Source organism: Falco punctatus (assembly GCF_963210335.1).
Source record: "Falco punctatus genome assembly, chromosome: 1".
Taxonomy (NCBI): domain Eukaryota; kingdom Metazoa; phylum Chordata; class Aves; order Falconiformes; family Falconidae; genus Falco; species Falco punctatus.
The window spans coordinates 108,301,153-108,327,393 of NC_137580.1; the positions used below are offsets into that span (position 1 = coordinate 108,301,153).

Genomic DNA, 26,241 nt, shown 5'->3' on the forward strand with positions numbered 1-26,241 from the left:
AAAGCATGCCTATTTTAGCCTGATAATTCAATTTTGCTTAGAACCTTTCAAGTACCTTAGTTTTGTTGTCAAGTGAAAGATGCAGAGTGCTTTCCTCTCACTTGAGAGGCTTGCTTATATTGAGTATAGTCGCACTTCTGGAAGAATGCATCTTGTTCAGTCTTAGATGAAAAGACAAGCCTAAGAACACAGTGAAATTGGGTCGCAAGAAAAATGTCGAGATCTTCACCCGCTAATGAAGTGCATCCTGAATTTGGATTGCAGCTGGTTTAAATGTGATGTGTGCTTTAAATTTTGAACCACAGGTGTTCATTATGTTGTATAGTTAACTATGCAGTTTTAAGAATCATATTCTTAAACTTAATAAACAGGCAGGTAGATAGTTGTAACATTAGGTACTTCGACCAAATCCTGGATGAAAGCCATATAGCTTTCTACATCTACCCAACAAACCCTCAAAACCGCAGCAGGTGAAAATACAGCTAGGAAGCAGAATGCATTTCTGTCAGTGTGTATTTTAGGTTTCATACTAAATTAAAATTGGGTTGTCATCCTAGGGATAACTCTCACTTCATTTCTGTGTTAGCTTCACTGGAAATGAAAAAGATATTAATTACAAAGTTGTTTATGTGATGGGGTTCTTCTGGAACATGTTCTCTCTTCTTGGTTACTTTAGGAGTGTGTGAGTAGTAGCTTTGGCTACCTTTAGTCAAAAGCCACTGAGCTAGAAAAGTGGCACAGTCTGTTTTGTTACCGTGCAGGTGTCTTTGTTGTAAGTTGTGCATATACCTTGTCTGTGTGTGCCCAACAAATCAGTAACGGTAGGTTGTCTTGGTAGATCTCATTTTTCAACGGATCACTGTTGGATATCAAAGGCTGTGTTGCTTGGTTTTGAGTGTTTTTCCTTCTAGTTAGAGTTATGATCTAAATTATATGTTTTAAACCAGAGGAAATAATGAAAACGGCACTCCTGCTGAATGCTAGTTCTGCAGGCAGCATGTAAAATTTGAGGAAATGCCGATATAGTCCATTAGTAAGTTACTGGAATTGTTCTGACAGTTGTGGTTACTGATAATGACTTACTGTAAGGCCTGCCCTTCTCAGTTCATTTAACTTTGTTCCTATGGGTAATATGGAGCAATTATATGGGAGGGTCAATCTATCCAGGAACTTTCACAACCATGAATAGAGAGCCTCTAGAAACCTCATGATGTGGCTGGTGGTGCCATCCTGGCATTGGGTTTGTGCTTACTAATAGGCAACCAGCCGCTGCACTTCATTTGGACGATAGGAGCTGTTTTCATTTTAAGTTTTTAACTGCATTCTTTGGGTAAACTGTATACTGCAGATTATTGGGAAGGCTCTTATTTCCATATAGATTTGCTTTAAAGGAAGAAGTATTGCTGTTGCTCGCCCTCTTGGGACCCTTAAACATCAGGCACTCTCCCCAGTAGTCTTTTCTATTTGCCAAAGAGCTTTCTTGGCTAACTCCTCCTTTTGCAGAAACATTTCTTTCACTCTGTTGATAATTCCCAGACAAGTCCATGGAGTTCAGTGGAGGAGCAGACTGTACCCTTTGGAAATCAAGGAGAAACAACCTGTTGGTGTTCTCAGACCTGTGAAGGTAGATCACTGTGTTCAGGGATCTCCCCGCAAAGGGGCAGCACCCCTTGGTATTTGCTTGCATCTGTTAAATTTTTCTTTATACTTGAGTTAAACTGACCTTTTCATTGGTTATGGTGCACATATAGACATGTTTACAGATGTTAGGTAGCTGCAAAGAAGATACTTATGTTAGCTTATCTTAAGTTCAAATTGTTGGAATTGGTAAGCTGTCAAGCTACTTATTTAGTGATGGAGCTAGGAGTCTAATTTTTAGTGAATTTTATGTCATAGGATTTCAGGTTGGAGGGAGTAGTTTTCATCAGTTTATTTTCCTGGAAATCCTTTGGCAGATTCTTTCTTCTGGTGAAAAGCATGCCTCTTGCATGTTTTGTTTTGTTTTTTTCTTTTCTTTCTCATATACAAAGTACGTGTAAACCATCTGGAAAGAAATTCAACACCAAATAACGTTGGCTAACTCCTGCCTAGAGCAATGGATTATGTTCCATGCCTTTCATTCTAGATTTAACAGACTGCTTGTATTGATTAAAAGCAATGTGATATCATGATGTTGCGCTTTTTTTCTTTTCCAATTTTGCAACTGTTCCTCGTTCTTATTGGAAGTGATTGGTGTCAGACCCCCCCAGTACAGTGATCTGCAGAAATAAGCTAGTTCGCTTGTTCAGAGTTTGTAGGTGTGATGTTTGTTGTTAATAACGTATTGCTCCTTTGGAGCAAATCTATACATTGACTTAATGCTCAAGTTTCTGCTGTTTTTTATGTTAATATTGTTGTAGGCTCTTATTTAATTTTTCCTACTGCAACAGAAAGTGTGAAAACATTGCATCTCCTTAGCATCCAGATTTATGCTTTAATTAACGTATAAAGGGAACCCACAAAAGACACAGTTTGTGTTGGTATTTGAACCTTTCTCTGCTTTCAGAATGGTTCCTGTGGGCAAACTGTTCATCCCTGAAAATGCCCATTTTTACCTCATGTCTTTGGTTTTGGCCAGCTAGCTCTTCTGCTGGCCATCACACACGTAAGATGTATGCTTTGTAGCTGAATACATTCCCTTTCCTCCCTGTGCTGTTGCACTCTGTGCATTCAGACAGGTGCTACTTCTGCTCTTCGATGAAAACACAGGAGCCAGTTTGGTGGTGTCTGCAGCCCTCTATTATATAAATTTTCTCTCTTTCAGCGTTTTATACTCTAGGTATGTTTGTCTTGCCATGCTCTTGTGTTGGTTCTCAGTCAAGAAGTAGGCTTCTACACCAATTTTTGTCTTCATTAGCAACTGGAGAGACTGTCCGAACTAGCTAAGCAGCTCTGGTGGAATTCACTCTTTCTTTGACATTAAGCTGAATCAAGCTTGAGACAAGTCTTACAAAATCGGGAATATCTTGGGTTTTTATCACAGAAAAAAAAGTGTTCTGCTTGACATTCTTCTACTTCAGCTTTTAAAGAGCTTAATGATCTGATTTTTTTAGATTGTAAGGTACGTTGATGGCAAGCAGGAAAGATGAGTTGGAGCTGGGGTTTTTTTCGTGTGTGTGCACAGTGTTTCTTTCACTTGTGAGTTAGGAATGAGTATTATGATGGAAATAACTGTATAAGTCTGATTTTGCTTCATCGTATTAGAGTATCAAGTATGTTTTGCAATATTTGCATTCTTGGAAGCTCCACGTTGCCTAGTGATCCAGGACTGAAAATATGAAAGATTTATTGCAGGCAGTCTGAGAGAGCTGAGACTAGTGATTGATCTTGCAATTAGAGAAAGAACAAAGTAAAATTATTATTTCTGTAATTATTCTTTATGAAAGTAAGCAAATAGTTATCAAGTGCTGTATTAGTTTATTCTATAGGGTTTTTTCCTAATCCTTTTACATTATTATTTGTGATAATATTGCCCTTAATTTCATCTGATGGGTTTAAAGGGCGTTGTGAAATGAGTTGTGTGCAGATGAGGCTTCCTGCTGAATCTTGTTTCTCTGACAAGTGCTTGTGGTGAGTATCTAGCTAGTAAGTCAGCAGCAAAACCTATGGATATGGGAGAAGCCCAGTCCTCACCTAAGTAATCATCTACGTTACTGAATTTTAACTACTGGCATGGAGATTTGCTTTGGAAAAGCGAAGAACAGAAAATACTTCCTTTAGTTGTAAAAGCTTGATGTGATGGGCAGGCTTCTTTGCTATCCTAGAAGCATATTTCACTTAATTTTTCCTTTGAATTAATTTACCTGTCTCCATATTTAAATGACAAACTGCACAATCTTTTTTGAAGACAGCACTTGCACAGAGGCCTGATTACTTCATATGCATGACTGCTACTGTTGGATTTGTGCCATTTATTACAGTAGGTGATTGCCTCAGCATCTTTCAACATTTCTTTTGTGTGTTATTTTTAAATGGCTTTGTCAAAGTGCCATCTGTCTGGACAGGTGAAAATGCATAGCTTATTGAAACAGATGGAAAATCGGATTAATGTTGCCCAGAACCATTCTTTGCTTGCTTGGATGTTCATAAGGTAATGTCCACTGGATTTGTAGTCTTTGCTTGGAAAGCAGAAGAGCAAAGTAAAGAGATTTTTTTTATTATTATTATTAAAGAACCTCTTGTTGTAGAGTTTTGAATCTGTGAGGCAAAATTACCTCTTTCAATGTTATTTTTTGTTCTGCCAAACATTGAAATTAACTTTATTCATAATTGTGGGAACGACTTCTATTTGTATAAACCAGGTTATTAATAGTCAGAGATGTGCAGATTTCCCTTGGGTCTCAGGTCCCTGCTGTACTTCGTGTTCCTGATGTTCCTTAGATCTGACCGTTATTTTCTGTGGTTGTAAACTGTAAAATGATGTAACAACTGCTTGCGTCTGTTTGGGTGTCACTGTAAGTGAACATTACAATCTGTGTTTGCCAAGAACTTTGAAAGACTTTAAGAGATGCTGTATGAGTGTGTGTTACTGCTTTTAGAAAAGCCTCTGGCATCTGCTTAAAGTGCACTGTTGCAGGAAGTACTAAAGGGAACTCGGAGGGATTCTGATGCACAGACTTTTACCATCAAATGTTCCTGCTCATACTGCCTTTACCAAAATTGCCGTGTATGTCATTGCCATTTTCTGCCAGAGTTTGGTCACCTGCTGGAGACTTGCAAGTAGAGATATTTTTGGAAATCCTCTTGGGACCATCAAAAGATGATACTTCTTGGGGTGGGAAGAACATACTGGAAGTTGTATTTAGTAAATCTGTATGCTTTCAAGCTATTTATTTGAGAGTAGAAGAGTTAGTTCAGCTGGCCCTTACCTATACATCGGTCATTCTGGAGAAAATTCATATCCATCTCATCCTTTTAAAGGGTTGGGGTGACCTCCGTGTAAGTTGAGAAACATCGACCTTGTGACTTCAGGTGCTGGTTTCAGATGTCCCTATGTGTTGGCATTTGCGTCTAATGTCCATGTTGGTATTGAGAACTGTTTATTATTAGGTTTATTCATTTTTATTCACTTCTGCCTGTCATCATTTTGCAGGTAGCTATGTTTCCAGGGTTTATTTTTAGATAGGTATATATATACATACACGCATATATAAAAAAAATGCCGTATAATTGAATCTGAAGCTTTTAAATACTTTTTCTATTTATGTCTTTGATTAAGTAAGAAAACTGCCTAACTACAGCTTTCTCTAACATAAAAAGCAGTTAGTGTCTCTGCTGCAAACTGGCAAGCCTAATTTTTGTGCTCTGAAAACCGTGGAGAACATCCTAGTTCACTTAAGGTCTCTGAATGTGTTCAACTTCCCTGTCATCTTCAGTTCGTTAACATGAAAATACTCTAATTTCATCAGTTAAATAGACAGAGAGCTGGTAATGCTGGTGATTAATTTTCCAGGGTAGGGTTTTTTTTTAATAGGACTATTCTAGCAATGTTTTGTTTCACAGAATTTATATAAGTGTAACTTATTTACAGATAGGCTCCTGACATCTTTTTGTTGTTAATAAATTAAAGAGAAAAAATTAAACCTTTTTAAAAACTATGGGTTCTTGTGCACCATTCTTGCTTTTCAGACTGTTTTCTGATGGCTTTGCAGTTTATTCTTATTATGCACTGCCCACAGAATACACTTGTCTGTTATGAGACTGACTATGTGTGAAAGGCACATTTGCAGCTGAATTTTGTATCTTTGAGAATCAGCAATTACAGAAATCTTTAATGCATCGCTTTTCTGTTCTGCTTGCCTTGGGGACATTATCAGATGCTGTGAGACTTGAGACTGCTTACATCATTTTGTGTACATAGCTGTAGTGTTTTACTTCTCTGTGCCAGTGGTAATAAATACCACACAGTGAATGAAAATGGTTTTATTTGATTAAACCAGTGTCCTTGCAACTGATGTGAATCTTTGGAGTGTGGCTTTGTTTTGGGAACAGAAAGAAGTGTTCCTGTTCCAGCGTTTTCAGTGTTTGCTGCCCCAGTTGAGTCCCTCTCAACTTAAAACCAGGCAAAGTATTTTTAGTGCTCTGTGTGCTTGGACTAGACTGAAATAGCAACCTTCATGTTTTCACTCCACAGACAAATAAGGACGTTCCATCAGCATCTCCCCCCCCCCCCCCCCCCCGAAGCAGTTTACACATGTGTGTGCACGCTGCACAACGTTCTCCTTCACATGCCTCCAGCTGGAGGTGGTGGTGGGATTTCCAAAATTTCTGTGGGTAGAAGAAAAGTTCCAAATCGAGCAGCTCAGGCTGAGTCAGAGGCAGAACTGTACTGCGCCAGAGGCTGTTGATACCTTCCCCTCCTGAGGTGGCAAAACACTTGGAACAAGGAGGATGGAAGATGAAAATGGTCATGCCTTTTCAGTGTCTGCTAGTCCTTTTAGTTTGGCAGCAATAAACTCTGTTTTAATACTGGAAGCAATATCCAGTATGGCATAAACCTTCTTCCTGTCAGATTAATTTCCCCCTTAAACTGCAAACTCACTCCCCCCGCCCTATTTCTAGAAGAGTTTGTGTAAATGCAGTTGTAGGGACATACCGTTGTTTCCACAATACAGGAAGCAGGGATGCGGTCACCTATTGTATGCCAGCATTATGTTTGAGATGCTGATTGCTGTAATGAGATATGTTTTCCTGGGATTTCATAATTGGCTGTAAAACAGTGATTAAAAACCTGCCTGTAAGAAGTTGAATATAGAAAAAGAAATTGCTTAAGTCTTCTGAGGGTCTTGTTTGTCATCTTAATCTCGCATATCCATTTTTAAAATGAAACGTTCTCTCTGTGGTGCTGTATTTTAGGCTGTTCTTTTCCTAGTGATGCTCATAGAAACTCAATTAAAGTGTGGCAGTGAGAGGGAAGGAGCACGTATTATCCAGGTCTTTCTCTTACAGTTGGTGTATATTCTGTTTCCCATAAGCATTGCTTAATCCTCATCCAACTAGTATTACTATAGGAAGATTTTGCCTCGTTAACCACCATAAAACAGTGTTTGGTAAACTAGCTCTGAAGCAGTGTTTTGAGGTGTTATTACCTGGAACCAAGTCTCAGCCTTTATTGTTAATAAAGTTTTCTGAGGGGATGGGCAGGAATGACCAGGACTAAAAAGCAATACAATTAGGTACTTCCTTCTGTAATGCTCCTTTCCAAACTGTTCTGGGCACCTGGAACATACTGGACTCAGTTAACGTTAATTAGCCACGAATCATGAAGCCCATTCTCCTCTTTCTGTCTTCTCAGTGCTTTCTGTGTTCTCCTGAGCATCTGCTCTAGCATACCATTAGGAAACACTGCTCCAGAGGACACTATGTGCATCGTCTCCAAAGACACTCATTATATATACACCAAATCTATGTAGTTGCAAAAAATTTCAGCATCCTGAAATGAGACATTCTGAGGGCAAATTTGTTAAGGCTTGTATTATGGCGATCATTGACTTCATAATCTAAAATACTACTTAGTGCTTCTTATTTTTGTAACTTCCTTTTTTTCTTTTGGCTTTCAGCTCAGATCGACTGATAGAAGAAACAATAAGGTAGGAATTAACTTAGTAATTTTCATTATTTTCTGTACAGTCAATACTTGAATTGTGTCTAAAGATACCAGTCATTTTATTTGTACAATAACTATTGTTAACAACTCATAAGCAGTATTACAATGAAGTTGTGGTAGGTTTTGGGGGTGTTTTGCTGTACAATGTTGACATAATGGTGTTCCTTAAATATTTTATTCATCCTAGTTTAGAAAATTTGCATTTCTGTTGAAAGGTAAATAGCCCCTACAAAAACGGAGGGCATGATTGAGCAGAGTGACTCTTGGGTTGAGCTGTTGAGGGCTATTCCAGTAGCCAAGCTGTTTCCTCTCACAGTGACACTCTTCTACAACACAATTTTCTGTAATCCTTCAATGTATCAGCACCCTAGTGTGCAGCTGATACAGGTAAGGGCTTTTACCACAAGGCCTTGAGAGGTTGTTGCTGTTGTATAGTTATTTATCTTTTGGGTTTTTTACATAGTTTGAATACTTGAGTGATACCTTTTCTAACTGATCCAGAAATTTTAGAACCATAGCATCATAAATCACTTCTATCATCTGTGCCCTTCCCTATCTTCCATTGAACTCTGGGATTTTGCAAACCAATAATTCAGAGTGCCCAGCTTAATGGTTTTAAATTTTAGATTATTGCTTTAAAAAAAAAGGGAGGGGAAGAAAGAAAGCAAGATAAGCTTTCAGATAATGCATGTACTGGCATAAGTGATCAAGAAGAGTAATTAGAGGTGCAGCAAGGCTCTATGTCCATTAAGGGCTGGCTAGCTTAAGTACACACAGTGGGCTCAGTATAATTAACATGCTGGAAGAATGTGTTAAACCACATTAATGTGCAGTGATGAACCAGAAGTGGTCAGTGCAATAATGTCTGAAAATGTGGATATAATCTGACTACAGCCTCATAAAGATACTTGCCAAACTTAGCACCATTATTGTGAATATTTGTTTTATTTTGGGCCCTAATCCTTTCCTGATTAAAACCCCTCTCCTTCATTACCATGCTTGTAGACAGACTTTCCATCTTGTTAAAATGCTCAACATTTGTTGAATGTCTCGCTTGCTGCCACTTCAGTAACTGGAGTATTAAACAGCATATGGTGATTTATTAAGCTTAATATCCTGCAAAACGACTTGTATTTTATCATTTGAGCGCTTCGCCTGGCCTCTTCATTATGTGTCATCAGAAAGGCTGAAAGTATGTGTGTGATGAACCTCTGTGCCATCTGTGCAGGGAGCATAGCCGTGGTAAACTGGAGCTCAGAACAGGGCAGCTACCTGAGTACTCCCCCAGGTTCCTTTGTCCATTTGGAGCCTACTCAGAAGTTCCGTGTTGTCATCAGTAGGTGTCCCAACTGGTTTACAACTACTTTGAGTTTCATTTGCATGAACTGCAGTCCTGTGGTTGACTGCAAGTTGACTATCTCTGCAAGTAGCTGCTTCTCACGCAGCAACCCCTAACCACATGGCTTGGGTCAGAGCTCCTCGGTGCTGTTTACGGGAAGTGTTCCTTCTGTTCATAAATGAACTTTTGATTTTTAAGAGGCTGGATTTCAGCACTCCTTGTTGCACCATTTATTATCTATAGTAAATGAGCTTCTTGTTGTAGTTGTTGCCAAAAATGTTCTACGTTTCTTTTTGTAGAAAAAGAGCTTGTTTAAGAACTACATTGAGCAGGAAATGTAATTTCATCTATATCATCTTCATTTAGTCCCAACTCTGAAACGAGGGTGAATTTTTTGTTGTACTCTTTTTGTCACCCCCAGTAATTGCAAGTATTCATGTATGATATTAATTGGTGGTAGACCCTGCTGCATTTTAAGTGAATTTACCGGATAGAAATTTACCCAACTTCCGATAATCAATGGCTTTATCTGTTGTTAACCAAGGAAAAGAGGGAATTGTGCAGGGAAAGCTGCCTGAATGCAGGTTCCTTTAGTGAACTGAGATGCAGTCAGCGTATTCTGACTACTAGTACTGCCCTGTCTTCAAGGTTTACATCTGCTCTAGTTCATTACTCATTTGGATGTGATTCAGGAAATCAGGAAATCGCTTTTTATTTAGGGGGTGTTATTAAGCAGTGATTCTAAACACTGGAAAGCATTTCTCTGTGCATGCAGAGGCTTTTGGTGCCAAGCTGTGTAGTGGTGACCCCATTGCTGGGACTGTACAGTTAGCACTAATTCTGAAATCCTTGCTCTGACTTGCTGTAGAGAAGAGAACCGAAGAAGCGCAGAGCCTGACTCTTCCTGTATGCGGTTCCTCCGTGGGCGCAAACATACGTGCAAGAGAATATATGGGCACCTAAGCTGAAATGATTTAGTAACTAAAGCGATGAGTAGGGCCGTCATTCCAGCTGTTTTGGTAGTACTAAACTTTTGATCAATTTTTAAATTAATTACATTACATAGGTTCTTTACTGCAGCATATTTCTTTCCAGAAATGAGTGGGATGTGATACTTGGTACTGCAGTTCTTCTGGAACAGTGTTCATTTCTCTTGGCCAGATTTAAATAGAAGCATAGATTTTGCTTAATATGTTTGGTGTTCTCGAGTTTTCATTTTCAAACATTATCACTTTTCCAAAATAGCAAACTATTTATTTCTTGCTTTCCAACAACTTATATTTTTAGGTTGGCTCAGTTTGAATTTTTTTTTATAGTTTTGCATGTACAGTGTGACAAGTTTTTTAGGATTTTATTGTAATACTGTTTCTGAAGCCTGATGCGGGCTGGTTTGTCAGTGTTTTTATATTCATGGATTGGGCTATTCCATTTCCACTCTGAAGCCAGACCAAACCCAGAGATTAATTTTTTTTATTGTCTCTTTATGCATTTGGGGCATTTTTTTAGGTAATAGTTAGGATTTAATAAAAGGGAAACATTCACTTGCATTGAATTTTGACTTTACAGAACAGAATGAGTTAGATTTTGAGTCTTAGCTCTTTTCAAAAGAGCTTTGCCAGAGTGTCCAGACAAAATCACTTCCAGTTCTGGGAAAATGTTCCTTTTCTTTTCATCTCTGGTTTGATCAAAAGACACAATAGCCTTTAATTTGAAAGAGTGTGTGTGTGTACTTATGTGTATATACACACACGTGCGTATTTATAGATATGAATATATATCTAATATGTATATGCAAAGAATAAGTGATATAATCAGAAAAAATTATCAATTTAAAACTAGAGCTTGCATTTCTATGCAGGGTCACAGAGTCCATTCCCTTAATCATAGATGTTGTCATGAATTTAAACGTGCAAGTATGATTCATAGAGTACAAAACGAAGCAGAAGTTCCAGTAATACATTACTTATTTGATTTTTAAAAACATGTCTTGTTCCTTTAGAGCTTTGTTTTAGTTCTGCATCAATGTAGATTTGACTGAGCTGTCTCAATGGATGAAGCAAGGAGTTGACTTTTTGGTACGTTTCGCTTGATAATATGCTCAATGTATGTGACTGCTATGTGGGGTGAAAACTCCTGACAGCTTAAACTTTTGTCTAGGTAAAACACTTCCAAGCAGCCTTAAAAGTGTATCTCTGTATGTTAGACTAGCTTGGCTGCGATAATGGCTGGAAGCATTTATTATTCTGTACTTTTTCATGCCAGTGACAACTGAAAACTGTACAAATATCAGTTTTACTTCTGAAGAGAAATTGGGTTGCTTGCACGTCCACAGCACTAACTGAACATTCAAGGACAAACTTCATATGTAAGTGAAATTTTGAGGAAATATGGCTGCAAGCACAGGAATTTGAGATCCTCCTGCTGATTTGTGGAAAGGGTCTTTGTGGCTGTGACCTTGGGCTTACCTAGAAGAGATTTTTCCAGTAGTACCGCGATCTTTAATGTTGTACTTCAGCAGTGCTTTAATAATAAATATAGAGAGCAGAATACCATCTGGTTTTAGAAACTTGGTTTACACCCAACTCTAGTAGTTCCAAGCCAGTGCAGCTTGGAATAGTTCATGCCAGTTTCCAAATGAAATGTTGCATCAGGGTCATCTTGATTCCAGGAAGAAGCTTTTAATCTTTTCTTGTAAATGTTGTGTAGAAGTTTCAGAACGTGAGAAAAAGGTATTCTTGATCTGGGGAGATTAGAGTGTCGAGTAACTAAATGGGGCCAATATTGTGAATGGGAAGAATATGATTAATTTTTCAGAAATTGTGTTTGTCAGTGAAGGAACGGCAACAGTAAGTCAGTGAGCATATGTTAGGGATGGGAATGAAACCAAAACTGTCTCATGAAGGATATGAGGAAGCTGCAATACTTGGACTGTACAAGACTAGGCTGTGGACTAGTCTCCAGGAGCTGCGTATTTTCTGGTAGTTCTTAAATTCAGTAGTCTCATTTACAGATACAAAGGCTTAGGTAAACCAGCTCAGTTTTGAGTAATCAAATTATACATGAAGAACGGTGCTTTTTACTTGCATTTTGACTTGTTAATGGTAGCTAGAATCCAGTTAAGCTTTTGTTCATGGATATCACAATTACATTTCATTACCAGACCGCAGCTTATTAAAAATGGTAATTGCTACAAATTTTTTTTTTCTTCATGGCTCTTCAGAAAAAAACTACCCCATTCGAGTTAATTTTTTTCAAAATACTGGATAAAAGCAATGAAGACTGCTCCAGTCTTGTAATATGTAAACTTAAACAGTTACAAATCCTGCCTTTTGATATGAAACAGACAGTTTCACTCATCAGCATTTAAAGCAGGAACCTTGTGTTCCATAAGTCTGTAATAATTATTTCCAAAGGCATTTTGGAGGTGTCTCAGGAATGCTTTTTTCATTTCTGTAAATTAATGGATGCCTTAATGAGTCATTGGATGCATCTTATAAAAACATGTGGCTTAATTCAGGAGTGCTTTGAGAAATGCTGTATTAAGGCTTCATCTGGACAAGTATCAAGTCATTGTGGGGGTGTAAGATAAGAAGCTGTAGGTTACTGAGCAAGCTTTCCTGCGTACAGCTAGGAAATTGTAATTTTTTTCCAACTTGATTCCTAGTAATTCAAAACTTCCTGAGTGCTCTTCTCAATAGCAAATGGAATGTTTTTGCAAGTTTGTTGCTTTCTACTTTAGAGGACTAAAATACTTGTGTGTTGAGTTGTAAATGTATGTAATCTGTCAAATGCCCTATCTTCTCACGTGTGGTATGATTTGATGTACTTACTGTTCTGATTTTGTAGCCCCCTTTTCAGCCCCTGACGGTAACTGCTTTTTCTGTATGATGCACAGCTGTTCGTCCTCTGTTCAGAATTTCTGTTAGCGTCTTCTCTTAGATGCTCACACCCTGTTGGTTAGGCAATGATTTGATTCTTTGTTTCCCCTCTCATCCAATTTTAACTTTCTTCTGATTCTAGTCCTGAAAAGGCTGCCCCATGTAATCAATTGATCAGTTGCATTTATGGGTTGGATGAGTTAGTATATCCACAGGAGCAAGCACACACAGTGTGCTGAGTGTCAGTCCTGCACGGTCTGAGAAGCTTTGCAGACTTTCTTCTGTCATTTTGGCAGAAACAAAGAGCAGTGGTTAACTGATTCTGACAACCCCTTTATAAACACCAAGGAGGAGACCGCGGGCCCTGTTGCTTCCAGTTAACCATGAGTTTCATTTTCAGTTTGTGCTGATTTGGCTCTTGAAAAGTATAAAAGAGAAAATGCTAAATAGCCAGCCGTCAAGAAAAAAATGCTTGGAAGTTTCTTATAGTTCTGCCCTGAAACTCCCATATTTTTTTAATATAATACTTCAAAACTTAGTATTAAAATGTTAAATCTCTTCCTATAGAGTTGCTGCTTGAAAATGTCAGGGGCTTGCCTATATGTTGTCAACCTTATGTTCTGTTCATGAGTGATAAACCTTCAATTTCTTAATGTATGTCCAAATTTATCAGAATGCTAATACAGCCTTAAAATAATATATTGATCTGCCCCGTCAATGCATGTTGTTCTATTTAAAAGAATTTGCTGTCTAGAGCTTTTGGAAGAGTATCTTCTATGACCTGAAAGTTATGAGAGCCATCGGCTGGCTCTTCTGTGTCTCACGTGTGTTTGTGTGATGAACGTATCTTGCTTTCCAAGGTATTTGCTACTGCTAAAACTGAATGGTACCACTTTAACAGCACTCGGGCTTTGGCTTGGTGATCTCTCAGATTTTATGGGCAAAACCAGAGCTGGAAAAGGCAGCCTCCATCTGAAAAGGTGGTAGCAGATATTTTCCCTTTTTTTTTTTTTTTTTCCCCCGCTCTTCCTTTTTTTTTTTTTTTTTTTTTTTTTCCTTCAAGTTTGGCTGGCACATTGGAGGAAGGCTGAAGATACTGTATCGAGGGCTACTTGAGATGAAGTAGGCAGATATAATGGAAAGGAGCCCAAACAACGGCTCCAGAAATACTTTAGGGATCATCGATCAGGGCTGTTTTCTTCTTTAAGATGTTTGTGAACTGTGGGACTGACCTTTTGCTGTATGTCCTGAAGGACAGTTGTTAGGCTTGGCTCTGCTGGGTTTTGCCATCTATTCTTGTGATACTGGCTGTAGTGACCTGGTAGAGGTACATCCCATGATCCAGAGCTGCTGATTCCAATGATTCCAAATGTTGTTCTGTTCAGAAAGAAACTTGAAATAAAAGGTATGAAATGGTCTTTGTTATAAAAACATCAGAAATGCTAGTTCTGTGTTTAATAATTGTACAAATATAATTTGTGTGTGTGACTTTTCCTACCAGATTTACCTGGTAAGGTACACTAAGGTGGATAAAAGTGCTTTCTTTTTTTTTTTTTTTTTATCACCTTCCAGTACTAAAATACCAGGTCAACCTCAGTACTTCAGTGCTAGTATCTGGACAAGTCATGTTTCAGCATTTTAACTGTTACTGAAAGATAAGCCTGAAGCCTTGAAACCCATCTGAATGCAGTACAGAACAGTGCTTGGGGATCAGATGTATTGAACAAGTGTTTTCAGAAAGTTCGGTAGGAAATATTAAGGCTTTATGCAAAATTTGATGTCCAGTTCATGCTGCAGAACTTGAGAATAATGTTGGGCTTGCAGTATGTGTTTTGGTACTTTGTTCCTGCCTCTCCTTAGAAATAATTCTCATGTTAGCTGTGATTTTTGTCAAATTTGTATACAGACACTTGAGTATGAGCAAGTGAAAATGCGCTTGAAAATTGGGATGTCTGTATTGGGTAATGGAAGCATTTTGCATTTTCCTCTCTGTTCTCCTCTGAAATTAGATTCAGTTTCCTTTTCTCAAATTTATATCCCTTGTGTTGTTCCACTTTTATTCTTCCGGAACATTTTCCCTCCATATTTAAGGCTCACAGACTTGTCCAAGAACTCGTTTTAATTGTTGTTACTCGTGTAGATACAGTCAACAATAATACAGGCGACGTCTTCTGAGTTATTATCCAGCCATGTTGTATTTGTGTCCTATTTTGTTTGTGACATGCATGCTAGTGAAAGAGAGTGGTATTTGTCATGCTGTTCCTTCTTAAGCACCACATCTCCGGAGCCTAAACTTTTATGTACCGTTTCCCTGGATGTAAATGAGTCTGTGCAGTTTGTCTTGACGAAGCTGTTGCCTTCAAAATAGCTACATGACATACTACCTGGGACTACAAGCAGTAGCCTACCCTTTCATTTTCCATCCTGTAACTATTTTGTTTTATGAGCTGAAGAGGAACTTAAGGTGGAGAAAACTTTTTGTCCATTGAGTAGTTCTTTGAAATCTTAATTTAAATGTCTTACTTTTAAGAGCGCAGTTGCTTTTTTCCAACTTCCAGAATTTATTAAATTTGAAATGGGAAATTCTGGTTTATGTTCACCTGTATTGTGTTCTTGTATTTGGATGAAGCACATATAGCTGGACCATGTGTTAGTGAAGAAACAGAGTATGAAAACGTATATACTCATGGATGATATTCTTAATTAGGATGAAAACTCAAAAATGTATTTTGTCTGTGCTGCAATGGAAGCACCAGTTGATCTGATTTTGTTATACACCAGCTCCCTCAACTCCAGCTTATGGAAAACAGGTTGGGCTTGCTGGGAAGAGACGTTAATGCAGGAGAACCTAAGCTTTGCCTGCTACCTGGATTCAGGGGACAGTATTAATCTCGAGTCAGAGCAAGTAGATCCCAGCACTTCTTTGCAGTTAAATGCCTTTCAAAGACCTGGCGACTGCATGTCCCAGCTTGATTATCCAGGTACCTTCTGTGCGAAGCTCCATGAGCTGTGTCGGGTCTCAAACTGCACTTACGTCTCCTCTCAACCAGCATGTTTGCTTTGCAGATTGATTTTTTAATTGTGAGTCAGCTCTTATTTGCTTAATACTTCTGTAGCCGTCATATCCTTATGGCAGACAAGAAATTTCATATGCTCTCTAGAGTGAAAGTAAGTATGGGACTTCTGTGATTAAACAAAGTTCTAAATTTAAAACTCATGGCAGAAGAATACCTTTAGGTTTGCTTGTAATGTAGTACCGTGTTTTATTGGGGCTGGAGGAGATACACCAGAACCCTGCCTGTTTCAAGAAATTGCAGTGTTTTCAATTGCTAATGGCTTATATAAAAAGATAAATCCTTTAAGTGTAAAGGATAGAGATTAATGGGGAAAATGTGGTTTCATTCATATTGCTTCACCTCATTCATTGTTCTTTAAAGAAGCGTTCCCTGCTTGCTTTCCTCTTGTTTCAACTGTAGATTATTCTTAGCACCAATAACTTGATCTACTCTTTTTCTTTCTCCAGCATTGCCATGGCAACTAAAGAAAATATGACTTCACAGAGAGGGATGTTGAAGTCAATACAAAGCAAGATGAATACCTTGGCTAGTATCCTTTCCTAAAAATTTGCACTGCCATGCATAAGAAGAGGTATAGTAATTTTTTCACTCTGTCATTTGGGGATCAAAATGCTTTGTGATGTCAGTGGCTGTATAAGTGTAGTGGTATTGACATTAGTGACAAACAGACCATTTTTTTTACCAGTCTCACTTGACAATCTGACTTGAAGCATCTTAATGATGAATATGGTGAAAAAGTTGGTTTTACTCAAATTTGAATACTGCATATAAATCGGTGTAGCTTAATTTTCAGGTAGAGATCTGCAATGGCATTTTATGGCCTTCCCTGCTGTATGTTTTCATAAAAGTATAATTTCATTTTACTTTTTGCTTTCAAGGCTGTCCAGAGCTAAAGCTTGGCACACATTGCTGCTTATTATGCTTTACAGCTAAGGGTATTCATGACCTGAGTATCCTCTTGTCTGTCACAGTCCCGTAGACGTTAAGATTTTGACCTGTTGGTTTCTCTTCATATTCTGTGCTTGTAGCTAAAGAATGTGCCAGGTTGTCAAGTCATGCATGTTTGTCGTTTTCCCACTTATTCCTTCCTTTCTGTCATAAGGGCCCAACGAACAACATTAGCATCATTTGATTAGACAGATTTCATCCTGAAGAGATGGATCTTGGTAACCCATAAATTTCATTAGAGTTCTTAGCAACTGGCAAGAACAAAAAGAAATTCAATAAGCTTTGGCCTTAAAAGATTCTTGGTTCCAAAGACATGAAGCTCTGAAACTTATTATCTTGTTGGCAGTTGTAATTTGTACATTAAAAGGTAGATTTACATCTTTATGATTTTACAGTAGGAGTTATTCTTTATGTGCTATACTTGAAGAGTGCGTAGTCACGCAACGTGCGAGATTTTCTCAGTCAAATGCCTTTGCCAGTAACAGAATTCCATTAAATAAATTCCACAGATGTTTTATATAACTGCCCCATTTATTTTTTGTTCATTCTCATTTAAACAAAGATAAGTAAGCCTCGCATATTGGAGATTAAAGCATATCAAGTGCTGGTAGTTTAGGTGATCAGGTGATGAATTCCATGTAAATGTGAACTAAGCTTTTCTATTCTCTCTTTGCTCTAATTGTCTATGATTAGTGAAGTACGGTTGTAATTCTGCTGTAATTCTGATCAGTCAGGTGGTTTTTTACTGCATCCGCTTTCTCCACCTTGGGAGTGGTTGTACATTTCTTGCACTATTGGGATTTCCACATACAGACTTTGGGGCTTGTTAGTGAAGATCCTGTTTGCTGACATGACCTTGACTCAGACTCCTTAAAGATCGGTTTCCAGCAGTGAACAGCCTGATTCAAAGGATCAACCTTCGGAAACGACGAGATTCCCTCATCTTGGGTGGCGTTATTGGCATCTGTACCATCTTACTGCTGCTATATGCTTTTCATTGATGGTTGTTCCCCCGTGGACTCTGCCAAACTCATCGCCACCATCCCTCCCCTCCCCCAGTCAAGGCAAAGTGAGTGGGAGAAGCGACAGACTTCAAACAGCCTGCTCCTCCTGGCTGGGAGTGTCAGCATGATGCCTGGAGCTTATGGCAGTAGACTGCGACACTGGTTTTGGGTTGAAGCTGCAGTCTTTCTCCTTCCCTGCCATACATCTTCCTTCAGTTAAATTTTTGTGGGATTGGTTTGTCTTTAATTCCCTTTCTCACTGCAAGGTAAGTAAATATGGGATGCTTACCAGAACTGGTAGAACAGTTTCTGTACTCAGCAGTGCTGGGGAGGTCTGGTGTTGGTTGGTAAGTGGAAAAAGACTGTTACGCTTGCCTAGGGGTGGAAACTCGGCAGGAAGCCTGTTTCTCCTGTAGGCCAAGCACAGTACTGAACACTTTCACCCTGTGAAAAGAATATTGCAGCTTTAAGCCAGGTTGCTTTACTACTAAATACATGTTCTATAATTCTTTTTAACTCATGGTTGAGATACTAGTTATTTCTGCATAATTTGTGCTGTGAAAACTGTGCTTCACATAAATTCCTCGAAGTAAAAAAAAAAAAAGGAGAAAAAAAAAGAGGGTTGTTCAAGTTCACTATTTGCACAGAATATGAATAAACTACCCACTGAGGCAGATCTGTAAGGTTTCTTGTGGCTTTAAAGGGACTAACAAGTCCCCCTTTGTAAAAAGGGAGCAGTGTCCTAGCAGCTGTTTACTATAGTGTTCAGTCATCTGAAAAGTGACCAAACATGAGTTCACCTAAAAGTACTCTTTTGGGTGTAAATACTTTGATTTTGGCTGGCATCGTCAAGGTCTTTATAAAGACTTGATAAGCAGTTTGAAACGTCTATATTGTAATTTAGATAAAGTTATTCTAATAGCATTAATATTTTTACACTCTGAGTAGGATATAATCTAAACTGTCAATTGGAAATGAAACTTACGGTGGTTATACCTGAGACAACTGTATCTGTGTGCAAAAATTTTGGACGTAACTCCTCATAGTAAAGATTTGAATGTATGAATAGTGAAACAAGTATTATTTACCCTTGTCTGGGGGAAAGATTTTTTTTTTTTTGGTCCAGACATGCAACACGAATCCTGTTGCGTTTGCGTCTCTAAACAAAGCTGATGTCAGGAATGGCTTTGATATTGCAGATTCACAAATTATAGATTTTTCCACTCTTTCATCAGCTCTTTCCCATCTGTCTTATCATAACCCAATAAATTCAGACTGAGGCACTGAAATATCTTTCTAAGAACTTGATTAACTTTTCACAGTCGATTTACAGTGCTCCTAACAGATGTCATGTATGCCATTGCCCACAAATGTCAAAGAGTCTCCAGGTTCTCTTCTGAAACAGAGTTTAGCGTGATGGACGCAATTTTTTACTGCTTTTTATAGTGTCTGTGAAGTATCTGTTGGAGGGAGTAGAGACTTGTGCCTGTGTAGTGTGCAAAACCACACTGTTGCGCCTAAAATGTTTGTATGGATTTGAAGGCTTATTTGCAGACTAATAACTTTGTGCTAAAAAGTCGACAAAGACTTCTACAGTCATCTTGTCGCTGGGATTAGAAAAGCATTGGGAATTAATATGTGTAAAACCATGGGGCTTGTATTTTAAATAAAGGGTGGTTATTTGGTTGATTTGGGAATGTTCCTGGTTTGAAATGAAGTCTTTATTAAAGGGGTTTATGCAAAACCTTGATGGGTAAAGGAGGTTCATTAATGAATCTGTGTGTAGGGAGATCAAACCTCTTCTCCTCGATGCTTTTTCTTTGATTCCTCCACCACCCTAAGGGACCCTGATCAGCAGTCGTGCTTCTGTTTAGGATTTGTAGGATTTGATTGCTATATGGTTGACAATATAAGATCTGCAGTATCGTAAATAAATTCATTTATTTAATCTTATAACAAGTCTTTTTACTGGACTTAATGGATTATTTGGTGCATATATTTAATCTTATTGTGTGAAAAAGCTGCTATGAAAAATATGTAGATTATAATAAATATGTAAACATAATTGATTTTTTCATGTTATGGAAATGTTATGGAGGAACTGATATATTTTAGTATAAAATAACGGAAATATGCTGAATTATCTCTTGATAAAGCTTTATTGGAAATGGTTTCAGTATTGGCAACCCCTCCACGCTTTTTGTTTGTGTTGGTTTTGAGACAGAGTTTTGTGTTGAAAAATACATTTAATTAACCTTGTAGTTTCCCCTTCATCATCATCTTGTGGTCCTCTAGCAATGCGAGCGGGTGTTCTGCTTTGCTCTCCCAAGCGGTGCGCTTGCGTCTCGCCAAGGGGAATCCTGAGTGCCTCTAATAACGTGGACCTGTAGCTGGAGCAATGGGCTGTAAAACGAAAAGTGGATTGTAGTATTCAATCTCGAATCCCAAAATATAGGTTTGTGTGTCTCCTTTTGCTAAATATGTTCTCTGTGATTTTCATTCTGTGTGGTTCCTCTAGGGGAAAAAAAAATGTGGTTAAAGAATTCTCATTTCTGCAATTCCTGGCAAAGTTTCAGTTTCATAACTCAACCAAATAGAATTGTGCTAAGATAATTATTGCGAAGCCGTTGAAATGAGAAAATCCATAGTATTTCTACAGGCCACATTTCCCACGCACACGCTCTTTAAATTTCTACTTTATTCTTGCTAGTACACAAGCACCTACTTTAAACCTGTCCAACAACCTCTTGGCCAGGCGTTAGAACATAAGGGATTGGATTGATAACTGTTGATGCCACGCTTCACATGGATGCAAATATTTTTATCCTCGCTCTTTAGGCTATTTTTTTTGTACACGTTTATCTGATCTTGGAGCACTGGTTGCTAGGGCAGGGGAATGGCATTCGGGCAACACCTGGTATTGCCTGTTCATCACTCGTGAGCTGTTCCCGGTGCTCCGTGGGAGTGTGCCGGAGCAAGGGTGGAGGCAGGGCTTTGCTGTCCTGGGTGTCTCTGGGACCAAGCAGTGTGGTGCTTCTGGTAATACGAGAGTTTGCCCTTCCTGGGAAGGCACATTTTCATCTTAACCAATACTGATTTCAGGAACTTTTGCATGTCCAAGTGTAGAAATTCCTCTGGATTCATTACACTGAATAATCAACTAGAATTTTTCATATGTAGTTTTAGAACTCCTTGGAACATTCTTATGATTACTGTGAGAAGAAACAGTCAGTTCCTCACTGAATGTTGAAAACAAAAAAGCAAAAGTAGGTTTTTAGGTGACGTGAAAGTTTCAGATAAATTCTCAACGGCTTGTCCCCCAGGGCTGTGCCCTCTGAGAGGCCGTGTTCCCCAAAACTGCTGCATGGGGAGCGAAGTCTGGTTCCCCCCTTCTGATGGTGTAACTCAGTCGGGACTATTTTAGCACCCCAAACGTAGCAGCTTGTTTCCCAAGATCACTTGATGCATAACCTTTTCCTATTTTGATGTTTTTTCCCCCCCAAAAAAGCTTTTATTTGCAACAGGAAGGAGAGGTAACAACTCTATCACTTCTGAAGGCGAAAATAATTCCAAAACTCTTTATAATAGTGTGGGATTGTGGAGCCCTTCAGAGCAGTGGTCCCGTTGAGCAGTGTGCAGTGCAGGAGACTACGACGAAAGGTACGCTGACACAAAACTGAGCCATATTCTAGCTGACATTTGCAAGTCCTGTTGGTGCCGTGTGTTTCTCCTGTCACCTGGATATTTGAGCCCGGTGGTGATGCTTTCAGTTCTGAATATGTAAGTTGCTGTTGGTCTGTCTACCGCTGAGGGAGGGAAGCAGTTTAAATAAATACTCAAGAAAAAAACAACCAAAACCCTTTCTCACAAAATATTCCAGTCCAGACCCTTGTAAACAACTTTCTGATTGCACTTTCTGATTTTTTTGCTTTTCATATAGCTTCTTGAAACTTATTTTATTGTAACTGTAATTATTTTTGTTCTCACCTATTGTGCATTCTCTGTATGTATTGAAAAAGCTTTGATATGTAATTTAATAATAAATTAGAATTCTAAGCAAGGTGCTTGATTCTTTACCTACCTAAACTTCAGGGAAGATGGCAGAGAAGATTCATCTCTCCAGTTTGGGGTCGCCACTGAACGTACGAATTAGTGTCTTCTCCATTTTTGTACCAGGCACCAGATGTGATAGAGCATTTCCTGACCCAAAATGCTTGGTTTGGCAGGGTGTGTTCCTTCTCCCCTTCTGCCTCAAGCATCTGCATTGGAAGGGTCTGAATACAGTCATGGCTTTTTTCTTGCTGTTCTTTGACAGGTGGAAGAAGGATGGTTTTCCTTGGAGGTAAGCTTTAAAAAGTTTTCTGTGTATCCATAGTATAAAACATTTAATTCCCAAATGCACACTAAAACTGATGCTGATTTGAAGAGCCTTCTCAGCAGAAGGTGCCTCCCTTGTTTTTTAATACAGTTCTCATGAGTTTGGTAGCTTTTTGTCCCCCCCGCTTCTCCAGTCACAGCACAAGCACCAAAAATAAGCTGATACTTTGAACACGGTACAAGGAATTGCAAAACTCCCAAGTTCTGTTGTATCCTGTAATTTTCTAGCACCACTGTGGTCTGGACCACCTCCATCCTCAGATGCTCAAACCAGGCGGCATCGTGCCTGAAGGACCCATCTCTACCTGGTGGTTTTGCAGTTGGTGCTAAATCTTTCAGTGCTGCTGGAGTTTATTTTCTCAAACAAGAAAATCTGCTTGGCAGTGTGATCCTGGTTTATCTGCGTAAGGCTCGGAGTGAAGAGCGGTGGTTCTCTTCGTTTCAGAGCTGTCATGCTGTGCCAGTAATGCTGCTTTAGAGTGGAGAGATTTCTGTATCCTTAATGTGCCTACTAAATATTCAGGAATGACCATATGCTTTCTCAAGGGAAGGCTTTGACTGTATGTTTCAAGCTGGAGGAGAAACTTCAAAAACTTTTGAAAATGGAAAGGCGATTCTGGTTTCAGACAGTGGGAAGTGCAGTTAGTTTTTTCCAGTTGTGGTGCTGGTAATAAGTGGTGCATAAAATTCCATCTTCATTTGGATTAGAAAATAAATTATTAATGGAGCTGAATCCTTTTCTCCAACTCCCTGTACAGTCAATAATTTATAGTGGCACAGGCGTAAGTTATATATTTTTAACCGTCCGCCTCCCAGAACACTCTTGTTCATATTGAAAACTGCTGTCCTTCCTGACTGGCTCGGGCACAGTGGGTGTTCGTGCATTATGGATGAGCCGTGCTCTGCTCCTTCAGTCCTGGTGCAATTCCACGAGCAGATTTCCTGCTGAAAGGGGGCTGAGCGCTCCATTAGACCTTCATATGGAGAGACAGGAGTGTCTGTTTCCTCCGTTTCACTGAACGAGGGAGGTGTACTGCTGTGTGAACTTGGGGGTTGACTGTGTTAATAGAAAACCTCTAGGTTTACAGTAGCTGTTCACATTTTCTGAATGCCAGCCCGCTCTCTGAGGTGGGGGTCTTCGGGTGGAAAAGCACTGTGTAAGCGCTTGTGCCTTAGCATCTGCGCGGTGCTCATTAAACACTCGGAGCCTGCTGCTGCCTTCATCTTCCCCCTTCTTTGCAAGCTGTTTGAGACAGTTACAAACGTGTGTGCTGCCGCTCATCCCTCGCTTAATCTTCCCCTGGCGTTGCAGCCCTCCTTGCTCTTTGTTCTTAATGGGACCCTGAGGCTTTGCTAACCCAGTTTTGCTAGCGCCGCTAGTAAAGCCGCAGAAGTCTGCCCGTAATCAAAGCCCCTCTGCCTTTGAAACAGCATTTGCCATTCTCTCATTGAGGATTATTTTCCCGTTGTCTTTCACACCCTGTGAATCCTCTGGCAGCCAGTGGTGTGATTTTGAGAGGTCTTCTGCAATCGTGTCTGTTCAGGTCTTACATCTTACGTCGTTTTACCTTTCTTTGTCTGCGCACTGCACTGCCTGTCAGATTCTCCTCCCTTGTTTCCTGGGTGTTTGGCTTCAACTAGATGTTTCAAACACATGAATTTATTTTTGGTCTCATAATTTTAATTTTTTTCTTTTTTTAAAAAAAAAAGAAAATAATCTATCCTTACTTTGAAGTCCAGAGAGGCTGTCCTAGGGTGACTTGAAGCTTATCGATCAAAGCCACACCTAGAGCTCTGGCTGCAAATTCACTGATAACCACTTTGGTGCATGAGCACAGCATGCTCTTCCACAAATCCTGTGAACAGGTAGGCTTTAGTCCCTTCAGACATTGTTTTGTTTGTTCTCTTACCGTCCTTGCCCATACCCACCTGCCTGATGCAATGTTCTTGGGAGTGGGGACAGTATTCTTCATCTTTTGTCTTTCTAAAGGTGCACTGAGAAGGGTGAGAAGCTCCTTGCTGCAGGTTGTAAAGTCCCGTTATGCTGCTAGCCGTATGGTGGGAACTTTTCTTAAGATGTTTGGTGGCACGTGTGCCTGGGCATGTCACCTACAGAGCCCTCTGACTTCAGACCTGTGCTGAGCTGGCTTCTTTCAGGGTGAAATCCTGCCGGAATGTTGGATTTTTAAGGGAACCTTTTCTTAAGACTGCAGGATGCTAAGGAATATTGCAAGTGTAAAAAGAAATCACGAGTAGCTGTGAAAATGCTGATCAGGTGTCCCTGGCAGGCTCCGCTATTAACATGCAAATGAACATTTATTACATTAAAAAGTAGCTGGACCGTGCAAGGGTCTTGCCAGCGCTGGAGTCTGGTGGGTACCTGCGTCATGGTGCGGAGCAAGCGGGAGACCCCGTGTGCTTTCCCCACTTCCCAGTGCAGGGAGAGGCTGAACTGACACTTGGGCTTTTCAGCCCCTCGCTGCGAGAGAAATACCCGGGTGGAGAGGCCAGGCGCCGAGGGGGGGTGGATGTGGATATTTCCCTGCTGCACTATAAATGGAGTTCCCTCTAGGTCAGGCGTGTATCACCAGTGCTAAATTTACTTTACAATATTCCTGAGGTGGGGAGGTATGTGAGTCAGGTCTATAAAAGCAGGCACTGCTTATGTAAAGAAATACAGCTTAGGAAGGAGGAGGCAGGGGGTGCTCAGCCTGCAGCAGCGACCGGTCCTGGGCTATGTCTGCCCTCGGAACACACGGGTCTTCGTGGTCAGGGGGCATCTGCACCATCAGGTTCTGTCTGTACCTTACAGCAGGACCGAGGGATCTGCTGGCCAGCCCTTCCTCTGTTTCCATACATTTCAGGAAATGTAAATAACTTTCAAGCCTGCGCTCTGGCTTAGATGAAGGGTGGTTGTTTGTTTTTTTTTTTTAAAAAAAAAAAAAAGACAAACATTTTGAGGGATGATAATTCTTGTAATACTTCAGGGAGACGTCAGCTTGAGTTGTGCCCGGTGCCTCTGGGTGGGGAAAGGAGGGATGCTCCTGTGGGGATTTTGGTAGTCAGATCTTTTTCATCTTTTGGGGTACATAAATCTGTTTGTCCTTTGGAAATCCGAGGCTGCTGGAGGCAGCTGTGACTTTGCCAGCAGAGCGTGACCATGCCCTTTGCCGTGGCAGAGGGGTGGACCTTGGCCATCCTGCACCATCACCAGCCTCCTCAGCTCTAACCGCAGGCACAGCTACGTCTCGGGGGAATGAACTTCTCCCACGCTTCCTCAGAAAAAGATGCTCCTTAACTCAGCAGCTGAGTCCCTTTTGCCAGCATGGTGCTGCTGGAGCCCTTTGGAGGCGAGTGCTGGGCCGGGAGCTCGGCGGGGGGCTGAGCCCAGCCATCGCCCGGGCAGGGAACCAAACGGCTCCTAACTCATGTGTTGGGCACTTCAGCTTCTACCCACTGTACGTTTTGCAATCAAAAGTCAAGGTTAAGATAGAGCATCGCTTTAAAGCTCTAAAGATACCAAGTCTTATCAACATTCCTTTAATTTTATTATGATTTGCTGTGTACCTAGGCCAGTAAGGAATTACAGTGCAGTGGGTCAAGTGCTGTTCAGTTTTTTTCACCCACCTGCAAGCAATGGAGTGATCTGTTTGCATTGATCCTTGCTGGGAAGGCGTATAAAATACAGGTTTGATGAAATCGGACCCGAGACCAAATAATGGGAAGAAAATGCTTTAGAATCTGCAGCCTATAATTAAACATTTCCAAGAGGCAGCGAGATACAGCGAGCTCAGCAGAAGGAGGCATTTTGCTGGGAAGACTTCCCGTCTTTGCTTTGTTTCATGCTGTGTGCTATTAAAGCAAACAACTTCACAAGCTTCAGAAGCATTCGGCAGCTCTTCACCAAGAATAGCATCTAACATTACAGCTAAGCTGGAAACAATGAGGGCCATCAGGTTTTTGGTTTGCTTGC

The 26,241-nt window shown here is 39.9% G+C and overlaps 1 protein-coding gene across 3 annotated transcripts in view; it reads left to right on the forward strand.

Annotated features, from left to right (window-relative positions):
- Window positions 1-19,580, forward strand: part of GOSR1 (golgi SNAP receptor complex member 1) — a 31,600-nt gene extending 12,020 nt beyond the window's left edge. For 2 of the 3 annotated variants that reach the window (XM_080384415.1, XM_080384416.1), the window contains exons 7-9: window positions 7,599-7,628; window positions 16,386-16,468; window positions 17,764-19,580. In XM_080384415.1, coding sequence (XP_080240541.1) covers window positions 7,599-7,628; window positions 16,386-16,468; window positions 17,764-17,888 — 238 coding nt within the window. In that variant the 3' untranslated portion in view covers window positions 17,889-19,580. The remainder of the gene's footprint in view (window positions 1-7,598; window positions 7,629-16,385; window positions 16,469-17,763) is intronic. The other variant, XM_080384417.1, reaches the window with a different exon arrangement.
- The last annotated feature ends 6,661 nt before the right edge of the window (window positions 19,581-26,241 follow it).